Below are 22381 nucleotides of genomic sequence, written 5' to 3'. Positions count from 1 at the left end.
TCGGAGAAACTAGGAAACGTTGCAGAGTTTGAGATCATAGGAGGCTTAAACACGGTTGATAAAAGTAAAGACTGCGTTATAAGAAACTTTTACCAAAGTCAAGTTTTATACAGTCACTGTATCATTTCCTTTGCTTGTTCTTGTCGCTAGAATCCTGGAAACAGCTGTCAAGGTGTTGTTTAAACCCTCTGAGTGATAAAATGCAAATTGTTGTCGTCCATGTTGCTCCTACATTCCCACAAGAAGCACATGAACACACCAAAGTCGGAAAAACGTGTTCCCAACTCGAGGAAATGGGAAATTAGAGCCTCGGTTTTGAAACAGGACATCAGTAAAGCGGCCAGCTGCTAACAAACAATATCATTTAGAGAGACGAAGAACAGGATGATGGTTCATATCAGATCACCACTGTTTTACAGTTTGATCAGACTTTTTTCAGCCTCCGTGTTCAGGAAGAATATGGCGACCAATTCCATTTCACGATCTTTTCTCCGTTGCAGTGAAGCAATCTTCTATAACATGTTTCTGAAAACAGTCGTAGTGACAAACTCTTGTATGAGCTATTAACAGCACTGCGTGGTTTAGACAGTTTGACGTCAGATGGTTTTGGGTCACAGTCTAATCATCTTCCAACCACTTCAAGGGAAAGAAATCTGTCAGGGACTTCCTGGAAGACATTCATGCGATCCAACAAAGATTATTAAAGAGAACAAAGCGTCGGCTTCGCTCAAAAATCTGTGATTTAAGTTAACAGAACGGTCACTTCCTGCAGTGTGGAACACGATAAGTGAAAGTTCTTATGCACAACGCCATTTCTCATCAGCGATCAAACCAGACACCTGAAGTTAATTTGGGCAATTTTCTCATTTGTGATGGGCGCGTTTGTTCATTTGATGAATTCACATCTGCTGTAATTTGTCATTAAACGCCTTTTAGATCAGCGGAAGAGGAACAGGGAGGGAGAGAAAGTCGCTCTTCAGACTTCAGTTATTTAGCCGATGACGCGTTCGGAATTAATTAAAGTGAAGAAAACAGAGCCAGATGTAGTGAGAAGTCTCTCAGCATCCTGCTTCCCTGTCAGCGTCGGATTAAGACGGTGGCATGTACTGTATGTTGATGGATCCCTGTAGGCGTAGAGAAGACGAGATAGAGGAGTAAACAGAGAAGGGGATGGTTGAGAGAGGAGACGACCGTGGAAGAGTCATGGCTGTGATTTTTTTTTTCCTTATCAGGCAGGAAGCCAGACACTTATTTTCCCCTCAGTTTGATATTGTTGACACCAAGTCACAACAGCCTCACTTTCCTTTTTATTAGTATTCAAGGTTGAGGCTGATGAGTGTTTAGCCTGAGTGTGTTTTCTGTGGACTTGATGGACAGGAGAATACTCGTTATAATGCCATACTGACCTGAAAGTAAAATAATTCCCTTAATAAACACTATTTGGTTTAATTCTGACAAGATAGATGGATACATTATCAGTAAAAGTAATACAAACTCTGAAATGTACTCATAGTAAACAGTATCCCTCTGAAGGACAGTTCTACCAGCCATTTCTGTGCAAAGCCAACTGAACCTCACGTCATATTAATATAATTAAAAGACTTTCAGACTTGAATGTAGAATCAGTACGATTTGTCCGAGCGACAAATTCCCAGAACGACATTTTGGGATCGTAAAGCAGCAACAAAGTGAGGAAATAAGGGGCTGCAGGCCGTCTGCTTCCATCTCGTTACGTCTTTTACGTCTGCCATGTGTCAGATACATTAATAAACTGAGTCTCTTGATGTTTGGAAGGCGGCCTGCAATGACACAAAATAGAAGCAATAAACAGTTCCCAACAAGTGTCTTCAACTAAAGTAACACGCCTATTTTCAACATGTTGTAGAAAGTTCCAACAAAGGGAGTAAAAGAAAAAAGTTGAGTTCCAAACTATAAACTTAAACTACTGAAGTGGTGGTGACTTCCCACTTCTGTCAATCATAAGCCGTTACTCAACGATTCGTCGGATACTGAGACATTTGGATGGCGCCCAACCCGACCTTCAATTCCAAAGCGTCTCTCATGATGAGAGTGGAGAAGGTGGAAGCAAATGTACAAGGCGGCACGCAGAAATATCAATGGATGTAGTTTATTAGGGGACAAAGGCAGGATCAGGAAAACACGACTGGAACAAGGAAACACGGATGGAAGAGGCAAACAAGGCAGGAACAGGGAAACGCAGCAGGACAGTGAGAACGGGAACCAACGACAGCAGGAATCACAGAAACTCATCAGATGACTCGACAATGACTGAAGAAAAGTCTTAAACAGATAAAAGACAGGTGTGGAAGGAAGAATGAACTTGTGAGGAGAACAAGAAAACACCAGAAAAACCTAGAAAACACACAAAACAAACTCAAGATGTTTGTCTGTTGGTCAAAAAAACACAACAAACACATTGCTAATGGGGAATTCTTTGCTAACTTTGTAGCCATATCAGCTAAGATATAAAGGTATAAACTGAAACTCTTACTGTAGTCCATTGATTTACTAGATTGTAAACCAGTTCAGTGACATTTCTCTTGGCCGCATCAAACGAACTGCTGAGCTGCTGAGAATAAACAGATATTAATGCAGTTCTGGTGTCACGTACTAATGACACAGAGGTTTAAAGGTTGGGAAAGCTGATTTTCTCGGTTGATAAAGCAACATTTTTGCAGAGTCGTCAGCGAGCCTGAAGGCAGACAGATAACTGCCTTTGTCTCACGCGTTTAGCTTCGTCATTCGCAGCTTTCATAGAGCTTTAGTCATTGCACGACATGAAAAAGTCACAGCACATCTGCAAAAAACACTTCAGGTTGTTATTATATCATCCAAAATCACCCAGCTGATAATCGACTCAACTCATTAAAACAACATGTTGCCAGAATCTGAAAACGAGAATCACACCGATAACAACTCCAGTTTAATGAGCAGGAAACAGTCCTAATTGTTTCCGCGGGTTTGTTGTGATGTGATGATTTTCTAATCTGTCGGTGTGTGAAGATCGTTTGGCAAAACGGTTAATTAATGTAAAATGTGTTTCTTGGGAAGAAAAGACAAGAGGAAAACGCTCAAGGTGATCAAGATCGGCATCAGCAGGGGGGAGTGTGTTTAATTCTGCTCGGCTGCGTGCGTGTGTGTGTGTGTTAGTGTGTGTCTCAGCAGACCAGGTGTAAGGTTACCTGGGAGGAGGATAATCCCCCTGCTTACACAGCATGCGTTTTTCTCATTCGCAGGCCAAACACACACACATTGAAACTCATTCCCAGAGTTTTGCAGGATGTGATTTAATCTCTTGTGTGTGTGTGTGTGTGTGTGTGTGTGTATACTGTATGTTGAAACCTGACACTGTACAAGAACAAGAAACATAGTGGAGGGGCAAGATTTCTCAGGCTTCAGCAGTTTTTCCCTCTTACTGTGAGCTTTATTTGATTTTATTTGGTACTCATAGTCGTTTTTATTGTTATTAACAAATAATCTTGCCGCATTTCTCCGTCTGAATGATGTGATTTGTTTCATATCACGGTTTGAGACTAATGGCTTGTTTTTGTAAGTGATTGTAATGTGCAGCAGTGCTTGTAATACAACAGCAACACTAGCCTCTTTCACACTGCCGTTTGCATGCGGGGATCCTGCACCAATTCTCCTGTGTGAAAGTTTCAGATGCGGAGAGGGGGTTAATTTCGCTCCGGCGCTGATCCGCCTCTGGAGGTAGTATCAGGGCCGCAGTATTGATGAGCCCTCCCGGTGTGAACGGATAATCCGGAGGCGGGGACGTGTCGGTCTGACTAGTCTGATAACTGCACAGGTCCTTCACTCAACTAAATACAGAGACATGTCCCACAAAGCAACGTTACAGGGCCGAACAAAAGTAATGTAGTAACTGTAACTGTCTTTGGCAAAAAAATACCCCAGATATACGTGGAGCAGCGTCCGTTCTCCCGCCTGTCCTGCCGTCACATTTCTCCTCGAAAAACAGCGTCTGTCACCGGGCAAAAACTTTAACTCACCGAGTGTTTGTGATGAAAATAAATCACCGTGACCGTCAGCCCTCCCGACCGAGACTTCAGGGAAACTTTCCCCCAGAAAACAGCCTCCGCCCCCGCGACTGAGGGAGTCAGGCAGTCCAGTTTACTGGTGGTGATTATGTAATTATGTAATTTAGCGCGAAAAACGTAACTTTTTCGAGATGTTTGGTGGGTCAGGATCTCAATCACAACACATTATAACAGCATCCATATGATTATAAACTGTCCGCGGGTTTGGATTGACAAGGGGAACACCTGGGAAACACTGACGTCATCAACATGACGTGTACCGTCACGCCCCTTTCTGTGTGAATTACACACGTGAAGGCGGAGATGCTTCGCTCTGTGTGAATCACCATCGGCTGAGAATTGTCGAACCACCGCTCCGGAGATTATGTGGAGACGCTGTTTAAAAAGGGCTAGTGTCTCAAATGCTCCATTATAGCATTTCTATAGTGTAATTTCAAAAGATTTTTAAATAAAAAAATAAAAAATATACATCCTAAATACAGATATGTTGGTGATAAAGGTGTAAAGACTCTAGACTAAGACTGCTGGCTTCAACCTAGCTAGCTTTAAATGCTACGTTGCTACGAGTGAATGATAAACAGTCTCACACATTTGCAAAAAGCTAATGAAATAAAGAGATTCAAAGCGCGGCTCTTTCTAAAGCCCCGAGCGCTTCAACAAATCCAAAACTTGGCAGACTCGCCGTGCAAGTTCCGCTCAATCCAATCAAGCTCCGAGCAGCCGTCTCCGGACGCCACGTTTAATGTTACTTTTACATCACCTGAGGGGCTTAGACGCAGCTAAAATCTGTGAAGGTATGCTTTTCTGACAACACCATTGCGTTTATATTGACACCGTACCTCACCCTGGGACTTTCACTCCTATCTCTGCCCGTCCCTCCGGTTTACACCAATCTTGGTTTATCGCTGACTTCAGCAACAACAGCTACTTTATGCCATCTTTTTCTCTCTCAGGTGGACAAAGTGGCAGAGTCCATAAAAACATGTTAAGTTATGTATAAAGTGAAAGAAAGTGAAGATTTTTATGCTGCCAACATTCAGTTTCTATTGATGTTGATGCACCGCAAAAACTTCTCCTCAACAGCAGCTTGGGTTTAATAAACGTCTATAATCTTTACCGTGTCTCGAGTCTCCTGGGCAGCTCTGGGGCTCCTCCGTCTGTTTGTTCAATAAGATTCAGGAAGGACTTTCAGCCTCTGCTTCTGCACAGCAACGTACACATTTTGTCTCTGTTGTCCTTCCCTTCAGTGTGATGAATAATCCCGCCAAGGACTTTCCACCTCTGCAGGCCTTTTGTTTAGAATAACTGTACATGAAGGCTGAATAAGACATTTGCCCTTGGTAGAAGTGGGCAACCATACTAAAGTTTTACAAAATATGCACGTAAGTACATCTTAAATTACATTAGTTTGATGATAACAGCATTAGGATAACTCGTAGGTCTGGGTTACTGGTGTTACATTACATTACTTTGGCCTTTTTCATCAATACGTAGTCAGACAGTGGAGAGTACAGTTACAAACTCTGTAGCAGGAGTTAAATTTATAGCGTGAGCTGAGTAACGAGAGCTGACCAGAAAGACGACCCCGTAGGATTTATTCAGTGCGTTTACATGACACTCAAGAAAACTGAATTACTGGGTTAGTCTGACTAGGATCGGATTTTTAAGATGCATGTATACACCTTAGTCTGACTAAAATCGGACCGGATCAGATTTCTCATAGTCGAATTAAAACACCCAGATTATTTGATTGATAGTCGCATTACTCCTGTATGTATACGTATACGGATCGGATTTTCGCGTTCTGTGCAGGAGCGAGATTTCTTTCCCGGGGCCGTGAGCCGTAAGTAGAAGGACGGCGACGGCAGCGTCTTTCCTCCAAAATAACCAAAAGAAAGAGCGCCATTGTGCATCTAGTTTGTGTGATTATCACAAAATTATCATGATGTACGAAATGTACAAAGATGTAGCTTCGTCTCGCTCTTCGTACGCCATCTTTCTCAAATGCCGAGGCAGTTTGTTGTTGCTGGTGACGTAAAGAGGTCAGCCGGAGGTTGCTCTGTTACCACTAGTTTAAATGCGTACAGCGCCACCTATCGTACCGGGGTATGACATGCTTCGGCCAATAATCAGATTTTCTCACTGGCATGTATATTCGGACAATTGCAGTTGCAAGTTACTCTGATCAGGGTTCGTACACATTTTTCAAGGTCAAATTCAAGCACTTTTCAAGCACTTTTAAGGGTCATTTTTAAGATTTTCCAGCACCTTACTGCTGGGGTAAAATACGTATCTAAAGGAATATATATACTTGTGATTTTTTTCTTCACTTTTTATCACAATTATGTACATTGTATTATGCTGTAAACATCTAAAATTATATTCTATAATAGCAAAAACTTCAGAAATTAATTATCCAGTCTGATCCCAATTTTGTAAAAGACACAGAGTTATAATGTCAAGCACTTAAACTAAAATCCAAGCACTTTTCAGACCTTGAAAACACAACATTGAAATTCAAGCACTTTCAAGGATTTCAAGCACCCGTACGAACCCTGTCTGATTGAGTAGCATACTCGAACTATGGCTGTAATCCGACTTAGATGTGCATGTAAACGTACTGACTGTCAAAGCAAAAGCGCTTATCTGGCAATCAGATTTATTCCCAGTGCTAACAAGGAACCTGACTTCAGGTTTGTGTACCAAAATATATAGCTCTACCAGTAAACTGCATGCCTCATGCAGGCTAATGAGGTTGAGGCTCTGACTTCACATCCGGCCTGGAGTTTTTGCTGCATGAAGTAAAACCTGGCCGTCATAAAAACTTGGATTTTATAGCAGAAAAAGTTCTTTAGACGTCTGTAACTGAAGTTGAAAAGATTTGACGTCTTTTGGATATGTTTTTTTGCTCAGTGGGTAGTTTCTGCTCTCTGCAGGTTCATGAGCAGACAGGAGCGCCTCTTTAGTTACTTGTCCTGATTGGATAAAGTGGACGGGATACCAGAGAGCTTATTTTTTCTATTTTACTGCATGAACAGGGGGAGGAGAGACGTGTGTTCCTGGCCAAGCTCTCTAGGTAACAGTGATTACTGTTGGATTGTTGAGCTATTAAATATTAAAAATCCCTTCCAGCGTTTTTTTTTTTTTTAAATAAAGCTGAGCAGAATTCAAAAGTCAAACAATCAGGGTAAGGAAAGCGGCTCCTCTAAAGATCATAAAAAAACATGTTTGTTTAATCCGTACCGGCGCCAAAAAAGTGAAAATGTCTTTGCGTCGAGCTACGATAAGCTAATCTAATCGCCCGCTGTCTCCAGCTTTATAGTTAGCATGCAGATACGAGAGCGGTATCGAGCTTCTCATCTTATTCTCGGCAAGAAAGCAAAACGAGTCTTCCTCCCAAAATGTCAAACTATTTATTTAACAAACTGACCTTTATCGTATTTGCTCTGAAGGTTTTTCACACTTTGTAGAGACGCGTGTGCATCACAAACAGCCCCGACTGCTTTCTGCTCCTTCGTAGACCTTTTAGCTCTCGGTGCTGATCTTTTGGCAAACCAGCCAGACAAGATGGAGCAGCGGCTGGCCCGTTATTGACCTGAAACTGTCACACGTTGTAAGATATTATACTTTTTGCCACATTCTCTCTGTGCTCTGCCATTAAGAGTGACTCCAGGTAGTTGATGCCGATGCCTGAAATATTCGTCTGACATCCTTGACAGCTGACGCAGCAGCTGTCACCAGGATTGAGAGTGGCGCAGTCTGCTCGGAGGAACACGGACGGGATGATTTAGTTCAGCAGATCATTGTTCAAACTTTGAAAGCTCAAAGATTGAGACCTGATGGAAGAGCTGGCTGCCTTAACATCAGCACATTCAAGCTCCTCTCTTGCTCTCGGGAGATATTTTGGGCCATGCAGATTAATTTCCTTCCTTCAGGTTTCTTTCCAGCAGCTAAAAGTCTTTTGGTTTAAATTCATTTCATTGTGAGAATGAAAATCAACTTGCAGAGACGTGAAACCGCTTTGAACTCGCTGTCACCTTTTCACTTTTGTTGTTGCATTAAGGGCTTTTTTGTAATACAGGTCTGGAAAATGTACGGCTGTCCTGAAAACCAATTTAGGGACTTCAGAACCTCCATAACAATTACACCAATATTTGAAGCTTGGACATGGAGTGTGGGAGTAAATATGTGCTTTTTATTTATTAATGTACTTATGAATCAAATGAGAAACGAGGAAAAGGAGGCGAGACATCAGCCAACGCCACAACCTCGAGCTCCAACTCAGACGGCAGAATCAATGTTAGCAAAGTACTTTTCTGCAAACCGAGGATCTGTTGCAACAAGACTCTTGTGGTTAAGTGTTTTCTTGCGACATTGCTGTGCTTAATTGAGACATAATTGTTTTTCCTTTGGTTGCCATACACATAGCTGAAGATTTCCCAAGGTTTGTTGTGACAAACACAGCTGAAGATTATCGACTCACCATCAGAAATCGCTGTGGACACGACAGTGGCTTGAAAAAGTCTCCTTGAAATATCCAGTGGCCACAAACATCTTAAAGGGATAGTTAGTGTTTTTTGAAGTGGGTTATATAAAGTACATATTTATAGGCGATCTGTTTCCTAACGTAATCACCGATCAGCACAGCCTCAGTTTGGAGTAGCAGAGAGAGGCTTAGCTTTGTACTGCAGTGAACGGAGTCCAGAGAAAAAGCTAAATTTAACCACCTAAAACAAGACTCACCTAAAAAAATCTCTAACAGATCAATTGTACGTTCTATAGAGAAAATTCACACCGCTTTACATCGCCGTCAGACCGCCCTTTCTTTTGGCACTACATTTTCTCAACCGTAGAACCTCCGTATCCCTACGCATTAGCGCTATGCGTAGGGATACGGAGGTTCCACAGTCTGTTAAGTTTCGTTTTCAACGAAAGTAAACCTCTCGTCCAGCAGCTGAGCCTCGCGCTGTATTTCGCCGCTCGCAGATCACCTGTTGCCCAGTTGCGCTAATGCGTAGGGATACGGAGGTTCTGCGGTTGAGAAAATGTAGTGCCAAAAGAAAGGGCGGTCTGACGGCGATGTAAAGCGGTGTGAATTTTCTCTATACAACGTACATCGGTGATTACGGTAGGGAACAGATCGACTATAGATATGTACTTTATATGACCCCACTTCAAAAAACACGAACTATCCCTTTAATGTCGTGGTCTGTCATCAAAACACATCCAGTGGTTTCACACTTACAAATGCTGGAACGCAGCCTTGAACAGTGGTCACTGGCTTGTTCATGGTTTTAACCTCCACCTCTTGATCTGACAGTCAGGTCATAAACACGTCATGTAACGTGACGCAACACGCAGGTTTTGAGACTAAACCTAATTGATTTCGGTGCAGCCGAACCTTGAATCCATCGTTTGAATACTGATAGATTATGACGAAGGTTTGATTGTTTGATTGCGTGTTGTTTGTGTGTTTTAGTGTTTTTAGTGGATCAAAACAGGGGATTTTATCACCTCTACACCTTGTGACTACATGTACAAACTGGCCACAACACGTCACAATCAAAACAAAATCCCAACAAGCTTTACTGATGCTTTCTCTTTGAGTGAAGAATAAGCTAAACTGAGGCATCAGTGAGATGCTAAATAATGGAAGTTTGCCGGTGAGTCTTTTTAGATTTACATTATTAACTTTAACAAAACTTTATGGTCCACATCTCTCAGTCTGCCTCCCCTTCTGCCTCGCTCATGTGTTTTAACTGAAAAGTTTGAATTCAATTGTCATATTAATGAATATTTAATGTATTTATGTTGGCAGAATAGGATTCGGTTGTTTGGGTTCAAGCGTTTGCAGCTCCTGGAAATGAAAAATGTGACTGATTCACTTCTGGTGTTATTGTGGAGGATCTATCTACAATATGTGCTGTTGATTGTATGTGCGGGTGATAACAAACATCTGTTTCTGGCAGGAGCAGACGTTGGCATCTTGTCCCTTTTCTGGGAGTGTGTGGCTTCTTCTTCTTCTTTCTTTTTTTTTGCGAAGTAGTTTTACTGCAGTGTGAGAGACCGCAGGCTGCAGTGTAAAATCTGCTGAATCACTTTACCTCCTCGGCCCAAAGTACATCTCAAACTCACAGGCATTTATTTTGAATTATTCCGTTGTTCTCTGGTGTCCTTGGGATCTGGACATCAGGTGAAATTATAGTTCTGTAAAAAGAAAAAGGAGTAGAATTTTTCATTTCACGTCAAAGTGAAGCCATGAACATATTTCACAACTCATCTTACTCACATATTGAGGCAATAAATGTTTGATATGCCACATTTCAAACTAATCTGCTGACAAAAAATGCAAATAAATGACTCTGCATTTCCTTTACTGCTGTAGTAAAAGCCAAACCACCAAACTAAAGGATTTAAGCACAAGTTTCAAAAGTTTTTGCTTTGTTTAGAATTCAATTAAAGGTAAAACTTTAAGGTGTCCCGGACACTAACTCTTTAAAGTCGGATTTGCAGTAAAGACTACAAACAATGAGGCTCAGATAAATGAGATTTTAAACAGTATGTCTCGATCAAACGCTGCAGTGCAGAGCGAGAGTGGCGTACCCCGCCGCTCACAGTGAAAACTACTTTAAAGAAAATTAATGAATAGCTACTATTTATAGCTTCCAAAACAAGATCTCATTTCAGGAAAGATTAAGGAAATTTTGACCTTTCTAAGGTTTAAGTGTCTCTCCTCGAGCCGGTATGATTGAAGAACCAGCGAAGTGAAAAGTGAGAGTCGTGTCCCTCTTCACCCAAACAGCAGGAAGTTGTCCGTCGTTGACTTTATTGAAAGGGTGTCTTCACGGTGATGTGGAGAAGACTGAACTTTGGATTTTTTCCAGCTGTAGACGCACTACAACCCCCTTTGTTTCTCAGAGCCACAAATCAGTCAAACGTCTTGGAGGAGCTGATTTTTTTTCCTTCGGGTCAAGAAATGACATGAGACTGTGTTTAACAGCAGAGAAAATGCCTTAAATGTTGATTTTTTTTCAACATGAAATGTTATGACTTTACCTAAAGTGACCCCAACATTAGAAAAAAAGGAAATATTGCCTTTTTTCATATTTCCACAGAAGCTGTACACCACTTGGGTACAAAGATTGTCTTCGGGTCTCAGACAGAACTGAATGTTTCTCGTGCAGGTGTTCCGTCACCTTTCCACGACCCCATACACAACTGTCAAAAATCGGAGTTCACACGGCTTCAGACACAAACATCAAAGTGTTGTTTACTAACACTTCTACATTCAGGTGTAAACCTGCTGCAGGTGACAGAACCCTGAGTTCTCTCTGTGCTGCAGAACACTGGTCTGGGACCAGCGTGTGAAGAAGCTGCTGGTTCTCCTGTTGTGGTCGTGGTCGCCCTCTCAAGTCGCCTTGTTGGTTGATGCTGTTCACATGTGACTATTATTGGACGCACCTTCCGTAAATTGCATTCAAAACTACTTTCTGTGTATTTGTGATATTTTCTTGGGCTATACAAGTACAATTTCATGATAAAAAAATGTTTTTATATTGTTTACCACCTCTGCAGTACCTTAAGAACAAACAATACAAATCTACTTTAGTAAAGAAAACATATGATGACAGCTGTGTTGAAATAAAAACGAGTGCTGTCCACTGAATGAAAGCAAAATATCAGTTTTGTTCCCGTTGTCTCCTATGAGTGAGATTCTGGTATCATAGATTTATTGACCACCACTTAGTTTGGGCGAACCTCCCAGATGAATGTGCAGATGAAAGAGACGGAGAAGAGACGGTGTTCTCTGGAGAAGACGTTGGGAGTCGTCTTGTTGGCGCCCTCACAGTGGGATTATCTGGAGCGGGATCTGACAGACGCTGGAGGAGCTGCATCTTCAAGCAGTTCAGCGACGGCTTTTAGCTCCGGCAGGCGGGCAGAGAGATGTTAATGTGATGGACAACGAAGAGACGGCAGAAGATCCTGTCACAAAGATTAAAGAAAGCTGAGATTCTGAGAGTGAAGCTGGGAGAGTTTGAAAAAAATTAAGCAATTATTTCTGGAATATTTTATAATATTCATAATACTATGAGATGAGAGTTGATTATTTTTAAAGGAGTGGAAGGAAACTTCCTGAATGACTCAAGAGCAGATTGAGGTACTTGTACTCTTCTCCTTCTTCTTTCCATCTTCTTCTCTTTTGTCTTCTTCCTCTGACACTCTTTTCTTCTCCTTCATCTTCCTCTTCTTCTCCGTCTTCTTTCTTCTTCTTCTCTTTATCTTCTTCTTCGCCTTTTCGTCTTCTTCCACTTCTTTTTCTTCTCCTTCATCTTCATCTTCTTCGGGTCTTCTTCTTCTTCTCTTTTCTTCTTCTTCTTTACATCTTCTTCTCTTTATCTTCTTCTTCTCCATTCGTCTTCTTCTCTTTTTTCTTCTTCCACTGACGCTCTTTTCTTCTTCTTTTTCTTCCAATCTTTCTTCTTCTTCTTCGTCTACTTCTTTCTCTCCTTCATCTTCCTCTTCTTCTTCTTTCTTCATTATCTTCTTCTTCTTCATCATCTCCTTCTTTTCCTCCCTTTTCTTCTTCTACTTCTCCTTTCTCTCCTTCATCCTCCTCTCCACCTTCTTCTTCCACTCTTTTCTTCTCCTTCTTCCACTCTTTTCTTCTACTTCTTCTTCTGCTCCTTCCTCTTCTTCCTCTCTGTATATATCTGCTGATCACAAACCAGCTGTTAGATGTTTCAGTCAATGAACGCAAATTATTCCAATCTTTTTATCTGCTATAATTTCACAGATGGTGATAAATAGCCCGTAATAAAAACATACTGGCCCCATAAACGACGTTGTGCTCCTCTCACCAAGCATATGTGTAAAATTCTAAAAATCTCCACTTCCTGTTGTTTTCCTCTCCCAGGTGAGCAGCGTGAGTTCGGTGGTGAGCCGCCGCAGAGAGCAGCGGGTGCTGGTGATGGTCGTCACCATGGTGGTGTGCTACCTGGTCTGCTGGCTGCCTTACGGAGTGGCGGCTCTGCTCTCCACCTTCGGGCCCCGAGACTTCCTGAGCCCGGAGGCGAGCATCATGCCGTCGCTGCTGGCCAAGTTCTCCACCGTCATCAACCCTTTCATCTACATATTCATGAACAAGCAGGTGAGGCGGCGTTGCATAATTCCTCACATTCAGTGTTGACAGGTGGAAGATAAAAAAAACAGTCTTTGTTGTTTCATGATTTAAATCAGCTGTGCTGCAAGTTGCAAATCATCGGGACTACTGGTGTGATAAATGTGAGTGGGAGGAATAATACTGACAGCACTCGGAAAACATGATGACTGAACACTAAGTGAAAGGCGTGAGAAGAAGATAATATATTTCATCCTGTTGATCCGGTTTCAGCTGCTGCTCACATCCTGCTCGCTTCAGTTTATCATCACACTCAAACTTTGCACATTTCTCTTTTACTAGAGGATGTTCACACAGTAGTATAGAACAATCATTAAAAATATTAAGAGCAGAGTCACCTGAACATTATCGTTTAATGTCGCAAGCAGCGATTAAAGGAATTCTGTCCAGAGTTGAGGCAGAGCAGCTGGCGTGGGAAATCGGGAAATATTTTCTCCATAAAGCAAAATCGAGCTTCACCAAAGTGAGCCAGTAAAGGGTAACACTTCGTTTTTAGAGATCCAGTAATTACAAAGCAGCGTGTTTTTTAATTACATCCAATAATTCGGAGACACTTCAGTTTAGAGGTGGGTTAGACAGAATCTAGATGGAAGTTTCTTAGCAACCAGTCACCATGAAATTTCAGGAGCCTTTTATACGAAATGGAAGCAAATAAAGTAGTTTTTTTTTTTATCGTGTTCAGTCCACAGAAATGCTCCACTGCGCTGACCTCGTCCTTCTTTTTATACATTCACGGAAGCGGAGGAGGATAACAAGCACATGTTCTTAGACAGAATGACTCATCGACCATTTTTTGTCTTTTTTGAGGAAATTACAAACCATAAAATACCATTAAAATCATAATTTTTGCCATTGTTAGGCCTGCTAGTGGTGCACAGGTGAGATATAATGCAACACATATGCGATGAAATACTTGAACATTGGTCGAATTAGAAAAATACGGATAGGGACATTTTTTGAACAAGGTCTTTTTATTTAGGATTTTCTCAATATACAAAATACAAACATAATACAGACAGTAGCTAATCCCTAGTCACCACCCACCAGACCTGTACCGCTACATCAAAGACAGTCATGTTATGTACTTGTTGATAGGCGAGTCACGTAAACAAGTATAGCAGAGACGGAAAGAACATATATGACAATACCGGTCAGGGGTTCACATGTATTACAGAGTTACATTCTCTGCTTCCATTTGATCCACAAAAGCCAAGAAAGGCTGCCGGGTCGCATTGAATTTCAAAACAGAACATTGGAGAGAGTATCTTATTTTTTCCAGCTTCAGTTGTTGCATAGTCTCTCTAATCCGGTGGGAATATGAAGGAGGAAGAGGGTCTTTCCATCTGAACAGAATCAGACGTCATATTGGACTTACTTAAATTCATAGCCTGCAGGGTGACACCAAATAGAGCAGTAAGAGGGGATGGATCTATCGGCGCCATTAATATTTAGTAGCAGTATTAAAAATTGACTGCCAGAAGTGGTGTAGTTTTGGACTGTGTGTAATAGAGTTGCAGGAGCTTGCTTGCATCTATGGCAGGTAGGGTTTAACTCTGGTCTCATGTTGGACAGCCTAACCTTTGACCAGTGGAGTCAGTGCACTATCTTGAATTGTACAGTGCGAATCCTCCTAATAACTTTCTGCTATACTGCATCTGGGATCTGCTCATTTAAATCCTCTTCCCATTTGTGTTTGAGATAATCTAAAGTTGACAAGTTAAACAGATTGAGAAGGCCTTATATCTTACCTATACTCTGCTTTAAGTTTTTCCCCAGCTTGAAGATGGAGTCTAACAAAGATACACGGGGATACAAGGGGAAGCGGTTGGAATGTAGATGCAATTGTAGATATCTAAAGAGGTGGGACCTAGGAATATTAAATTTATCGGATAGGGAAACTTTTACTCCACGATTCGTACTTGGTTCATCATACTTTTACATTTGCAAGGTTTTGTAGGACTTTTCCTGGTATTGGAGCATTTTCACAGTCTGATGTTAGTACTTTTACTCGAGTATATGATGGGAACTGCTGCCTCTTGTGTAAATTGAAATCCTAAACTGAGCCGGTGTTGATTAGAGTCAGCTATCCCTGATGATCTGTCCTCCTTCATTTTGGCAGTGAGTCAGACACCCGGGCCAGTTCTGTGATTCACACCCAGGGGAGGTTAATGTGGGTGGAAGCTGGGCCCTCATTTACACCTTCAGACAGATCACACACACACACACACGGATAAAAGACAGAGGTGTGACATTATTATCGTCGTGTCAACGCCTTAACAGCATCGACACAAAACACCTACCAGCTTCCTGCGAGGTTGTGATACACATCGCTGACATTCAAGGACTCAGGGAGGGAAAAAAACGGTGAAGAAGGAGGAAGTAATCTGGTTGATGTCCTAATTGACAAGACCGCAAACTTCAAGGTGCTTTGAGCAGCTTTTCAGCGTCAATAAATCATTACCGCAGTCATTAGTAGATTAGTCTAATAACTGCAAATGAATACAGGCATCACAGAGAGGACAGTTCATGCGTGACTCCAGACTGAGTCGGACAGTTTGGCCATATTTCCTTTATCCCTCGAAAAAAAGGAAAACACTGATTTTCTTCCTGCGCAGTTTGTGAGTTGAACTGATCTGACTGTTGCCCGGCTGATTGACAAGAACAAAAGATGAACAACTGAATTTATCTGGTTCAAGGTTCAAGGTTGAAGCTCGTGTACGTGAAATCACAAGGTGGGAATTTTCAGCACAACACAGGAGGTGATTTTCAGTGTGAATCTGCATATCGCTCCTTTCTCAGTTCATCTGAGAAAGGAGCGATATGCAGATTCAACAACATTTCCAGTCATCGTAGAAAACCTACAAGAGGATCCTTTGTTTCTGTGTTGAGCATGATGGAGGATTTTAATTACAGGAAATATATTAAATGGGAACAAGCAACAAAGGACACAAGTAAGTAAGAAAGAAAGAAAGAATAGAAGAAACATACAAAGAAAGAAAAAGGGAACTATGGGAGGAATGAAAGAAGAAAGGAAGGGAGGATGAAAAGTATGGGAAATATGAGAGAAAAGGGTGAGGGAAAAATAAAGTTGCAAGAAAAGAAAGAACAATCTTATAAAGTTAAAATGAAGGAGGTTTGGAGGGAAAGGGAAAGATGAAAAATAAATGAAGGAAAGAAAGAAAAGAGAAGGAAAACGAAAGAAACAAAAACAGAGAAAGAAAGGAGGGGATGAGAGAGAAGGAAGTAAAAAAAGAAGTATGGGAAGGAAAAACAAAAGAGAGGGATGGAGGAGACAAGGAAGGACTAAAAGAAAAGGATGGAAGAAAGTAGGAAAGGAAGGAAAGTAAAGAAAAAAGAAGGAAGACGCAACGAGGAGAGTCAGAAGGACATCAGCAGGGAATGAAAAGAGGGATGATAATTATGAAAGAAGGGATGAAGACGATAAAAGTGAGAATGACGTGAAGATGAAAGACGGGCGGAGAGGTGAAAGATGAAAGAGAGAGGTGAAGGTAGAAAGGCAACGTTAGCTTTGATTTTTGATTAGCATGTGATGTCGGTATCAGTCTGGCGCTGACCTTTTCCTTCCTCCGCCACACGTTCACACTCTTTTTATCTGCGTCTGTCTCTTTTTTATCTGCCTCCACCTGTTGGACTGTCTCTGCTGAGCTCCGGAGACATTTGACTCTGATGACTTGTGAGGCAGTTTTTCACTTTGTTCGTGTGTGTGTGTGTGCTGATTAACTGAACTTTGAGGTTGTGCAGGAGGTCTCACTGTGTGGCGCTTTCAGTCTTCAGTTCCTCCCAGCCCATAACTACGGCAGCAGTGTGTTGAGGCGAGTTGAAGACTTAAAGCGCTGCGCAGATTCAAGCCGCGGAGCTGAGCTGAGAAACATCCGAACAGACGTCTGTGGAGGAAGGAGATGCAACCGCCGCTGACGTCTGTCTGCCGGCTTTCATTTCAAATTAATTATATAGTTATTATCTACACAGTTATTATGAAACGCTCACTTCTTTCATCTGTTCCACACTGCTTCTTTTGTTATGTTATGGAAAAAAGAAAGAAACGGAGAAAAGAAGAATGAAGGAAAAGGAAGGAAAGATGTAAAAGTAGGGAGGAAAAGAAGAAGGAAATGGGAAGGAGGGAAGGATGGCAAACGAAACAACTACAGGAAGAAGGAAAGAAAGATAATGAAAGGAAGGAAGGAGGAAAGGAATGAAGGAAGGAAAGAAAGAAAGAACTAAAAGGAAGGAAAGATGTGAAGGAATGAAGAAGTAAAGAAGGAAAGGGAAGGTAGGCAAAAGAAACAACCACAGGAAGAAGGAAAGAGAGACATGGGAAGGAGAAAAGAAAGAAAGGAGAAAGGAAGGAGGAAAAGAAGAATGAAAGGAAAGGAAGGAAATAAGGAAAGGTGAAGGAAATATAATGAATGAAAGAAAGAAAGAAAAGACTAAAAAGCAGAGAAAGAAGTGAAGGAAGAAATAAATGAAGATGGAAATGGGAAGGATAAAACAACAACAGGAAGAAGGAACGAGAGATGTGAGAAGGAGAAAAGAAAGAACGGATAAAAGGAAGGAAGTGAGGAGGAAAAGAAGAATGAAAAAGAAGGAAAGGTAGAGGGAAATATAAAGGAAAGACAGCAAAGAAAGAAAGATGTAAAGGAAGAAAGAAATAAAGATTGAATAGCAAACAGGGTAGGACGGCAAAAGAAACAGGAAGAACAGGAAGAAGGAAAGAAAGACATGGAAAGGAGAAAAGACAGAAAGGAAAAAAGAAAGAAGGGAGGACATGAGAAAAGAGGGAGAGAAGGAAGGAAAAGAAGAAAGAATAAGGCAGGAAAGAAATGGAAAATGTAGGAAGTATGAAAGAAAGGAGGAAAAAGTGTAAGGAAAGGAAGGAATGAAAGAAAGAAACAGAGAGAAAAGGAACGATGAACGGAGAAGAAAAGAAAGAAAGACAGAAGGAAGTAGGAAACATCCTGTCAGCGTCCTGCTCAGTGATTAACTGGTGATTGAGCTCGGCGTGATCTATCTATCTTTCTATATGTTAATCTTCACGTTATAAAATGTGACAGTGAGTGGCAGTATGACAAGAGAGCTTCGACTACAGTAAGAGAGGAAGCAGTGAAGTGTAGTCAGAGGTGCTATCAGGTGTCATATTACCTTCAAGACACAGACTTGGATTGGCAGGTGAGGATTCAGTGACTCCTCAGTCTTAAGATCTCAATCTGTGCCTGATATTCGCTGTAATCCCCCCATGACGTCAGTTTCTCCTCCTGTCCTGCTCTCCCGCTGTTTTCATCCTTTTCTCCTTCGCACTTCCCACTTCACACATCTCTCTCTCTCTCTCGTTTTGGTTTCCCCGGAGGTTTCACTTTTAAACCAACAGCGCTTTTTTTTCTCCCCCAAAGCTCAGCTCTCCAGTTAGATTAATACTTTGGGATTTGAGACACCAGAAGATTTAAAAAACCTCGTGCTTAATTTGAAAGCTGCATCATTTCCTCGGGGTAACAGAAAATTAATTGGCTTATATGTATATGTTGAATTGTCAGCCTACTGCTTAAGTATCTCCGTTAAAAAAGCACCATGAACTGTCTCATGCAACGCATGTTTGATATGCGGCGCCCTGGGGAAATGTAGTAGACTTAAAGTATACGTGTGGAACCAGAGAGTATACTAAGTACACTACGTTTATCCAGGGGGGCACGCTGCCTGCTGCACCCCTCAACATGGAGGAGACAAGAAGAACGACTGAGCTACAGAGAAATGATCTGTCTCACATTTACTGTTAATGATTTTACTACTACCACGACTTCTGTCTACAACTACCAACACTGTCATTGCTGCTACCTTTACCCTTCTAGTGCTGGAACTAAAGGAGTACACCATTAAGTGTACTACATCAGTTAGGTTTATGCCCCGAAACTACTCAGTTAGGTTTGGCATCAAAACTACTTGGTTAGATTTACGCCCCAAAACTACTCGGTTAGCTTTACGCCACAAAACTGTTGGTCGGGTTTACGCCACAAAACTACTCGGTTAGGTTTACACCCCAAAAGTACTCGATTAGGTTTGCGCCCCAAAACTACTCGGTTAGGTTTACACCCCAAAACTACTCGGTTAGGTTTACGCCCCAAAACTATTCAGTTAGGTTTACACCCCAAAACTACTCGGTTAGGTTTACGCCCCAAAACTACTCGATTAAGTTTACGCCCCAAAACTGCTTGTTTAGGTCCACACCCCAAAACTACTCGGTTAGGTTTACACCCCAAAACTACTCACTTAGGTTTACGCCCCAAAACTACTCACTTAGGTTTACGCCCCAAAACTACTCGATTAGGTTTACGCCCCAAAACTATTCGATTAGGTTTACGCCCCCAAAACTACTCGGTTAGATTTACGCCCCAAAACTACTGTTAGGTTTACGCCCAAAACTACTCGATCAGGTTTACGCCCCAAAACTACTTCTTTAGGTGTACGCCCCAAAACTACTTGTTAAGATTCACGCCCCAAAACTACTCAGTTAGATTTACGCCCTGAAACTACTCGGTTAAGTTAACATCGAAACTACTTGCTAAGGTTTAGGAAGATATCATACTTTGAGGTAAATGTAACTGACTCGCATCATGCAACTTTAGTTAAGTCATTTATGTGTGTTAGCTTATGCACTTAACGTGGCTTGAAAACAAATAACATTTGACTCTTCATCACAAACCAGACACACTGTTTCCACAGGGAATGTTCAGTGTAATCTATTCAACCACCCCGACCAACTTATGACTTTGACTTGTCTTGCTCTGCTCGTCCCTTACACTCCTTGGCACCATACCAGTACTATCACAGCTATGACTGCTTACATTTCTGTACTATTCAATCTGTATTTTATATAATGTTTTAAAATCTTTTTAATGGATTTATTCTGCAGATCTTTCCTCTGTATTTAAAATGTGTTATATAAATAAAGCCTTGATTTCCCCGACTTTTAGTCCCTCTTGTCAAGTCAGTTTTATTTATTCATCCTTATATTGCAAATAACAAAATCTGCCTCCAAGAGCTCCAAAGTTGACCGGCAATCTAGATGAAGAAATCCCCCTACAAACACACATTAACAGGGGAAAAATTGGAAGAAACATCTGGAAAGAGGAACATAGGAGGCATCCCTCTTCCAGGACAAACAGAAAATAGATGCTGTCATTACAGAATAAAGCAGGATAGTAAAAGTAAAGTTCGGACATTCAGGATGACGAAATTATATGATGATAAAATAATATTATTACTACTGTCTTAGTAATGAGTGTGTGTATGTTTGTGTGTAGTTCTACAGGTGTTTCAGGGCGTTCCTGAGCTGCTCCGTCCCTGAGCGAGGATCCACAATGAAGACATTTTCGCGGCCGACTAAGACTCTCCGCACCGTCCGTCAGCCGAAGGAACACCGCGTGTCGGCTCCAGCGCCCTCCACGGTTCTCCCAACACCCAACTCCGTCCACGACTCGTCGCAGAAAGCCAGCCGAGGGACTTCATCGCCATCTCCATCGAAACAAGAGTCTGCTGCTGCTCCTGCTGCCTCCAACACCCCAGCTGTTACCCCCAAACCCAAACTGATCCTGGTGGCTCACTACAGGGAGTAGAGACAAGAAGAGGAGCTGAATGTTTACAGAGAGGAGAAGGAGAAGGAGCAGGAGGTCTCCAATTAAGAAACAAATCCTCTTAATATTAGAAAATAGCGAGCACAAAGCGAGCTCAGTGGGAGTCTTAAATACAAACTGGGACCTTTTAATCCCACAACAGGTTATCATCGCTCTGTGAAGTCGGCAAACAGGGAAACACACGAAACGCCCGACTCATCCTGCTTAGAAGAGGGACTGTTTATAAAGCAGGAGATGAGGGCTGAACACAGGGCTTCGTGTTAAGATTACAAACGTCTTTACAGATTAAACAGGTCGAGGTATCTTTGTTGCGCAACTGAAAAAAATGTTCTTTCTCAATCCGAGAAATTATTCAGGAACATTTTTGGATCGGCACAGCGTTCTTTGGCAGGTATTTCATAAACTGTTTGGTGTTTGTTTGTTTGTTTTTTTTTGGTAAACGGGGCAATGAGGTATTTTGTGCGTCGCTACTGTTAGCAGGATTATTCTTTTTTTGACGATAATTCAGTTGAAGAAGAAGAGTACGAATTTATTTTCCTGACCCCGTTTCCATGGCTGATATTTGAGGATTTGATACAGAGTATTGAAGATTTGTTGAACAATTTTATGCAATTTGGAACTGAGGGGGTTTCTATTATGCCTTTATTTACACTTTGCTGCGTATGGGCCCTCTGTCGTCAGAGCTGGGACTGTAATGAAAGCCATTAAAGGGACATTTCACCATGTTATGAGGGACATTTCACCATGTTATGAGGGATATTTCACTGTTCTGAGTTGTCTTGATGTGTCCGAAGCTGCAGTTTCTTGGGGTTTCTGTGTTGTCTCCTAATTGTATTTTTCCTTTGCTTATGTAACATAAATGAATTCATGTCACAAACAGATTTGAGTGTCTCAAGCTTCTTCTATTTACTTGCGTGTATGTGTGTGCGTGTTCACTTTCCTCTCATTCTCTTCCCTCTTAGCCATATTCACGTGTTGATTAATCCATGAATTATTAACGGCGGCATTATTTACAGGGACGGAAGCAGATTAACGCTCTAAATTACAGCCTTCGTCTCGGTTAGAAAACAGCAAACAAACAGCGATCGGCGGGTTAGAGTAGAATATAACAACTGACAGCTATGAATGAGTAATGAGCCGAGGGCTGCCAACACACACTAGCACACACACGCAGAGGCAAAAAAGTCAATACTACGTGCTGCACATCTGGGCAGCCTCCCAGAGTAAACTTTTAATCTTTGAGTTTGGGAGTTCTGTGTGTTCAAGTCCTGTAGGATTTAAAAGTATCTGAGCAAAGTTTGTTGGCAATTATTTAAAACCACTCCAGCTGTATCATCCAACTGTGGTCTGATCATCTGTATCTTCAGTAGAGTCCAAACATATTATTACCAAAATATTGATATATAAACCATTTGTGTCGTTGCTTTCCCACAGGTGAGGAGATGTTTTCTGTCACAGCTCTCCTGTGGGTTAGCAGCCCC

General features: G+C 41.7%; 1 protein-coding gene across 1 annotated transcript in view; it reads left to right on the top strand.

The window, feature by feature from the left end:
- tmtopsb (teleost multiple tissue opsin b) overlaps nt 1-21781 on the top strand; it is a 38211-nt gene extending 16430 nt beyond the window's left edge. Inside the window, exons 3-4 of the mRNA XM_030397713.1 lie at nt 12994-13227; nt 20571-21781. Of these exons, the coding sequence (XP_030253573.1) occupies nt 12994-13227; nt 20571-20882 (546 nt within the window). The 3' untranslated portion in view covers nt 20883-21781. The remainder of the gene's footprint in view (nt 1-12993; nt 13228-20570) is intronic.
- The last annotated feature ends 600 nt before the right edge of the window (nt 21782-22381 follow it).

Source organism: Sparus aurata, chromosome 19 (genome assembly GCF_900880675.1).
Source record: "Sparus aurata chromosome 19, fSpaAur1.1, whole genome shotgun sequence".
In the NCBI taxonomy this organism is placed as follows: Eukaryota; Metazoa; Chordata; class Actinopteri; order Spariformes; family Sparidae; genus Sparus; species Sparus aurata.
Note: the sequence above shows the minus strand (reverse complement) of the source record. Positions and strands in the feature narration are given on the sequence as shown.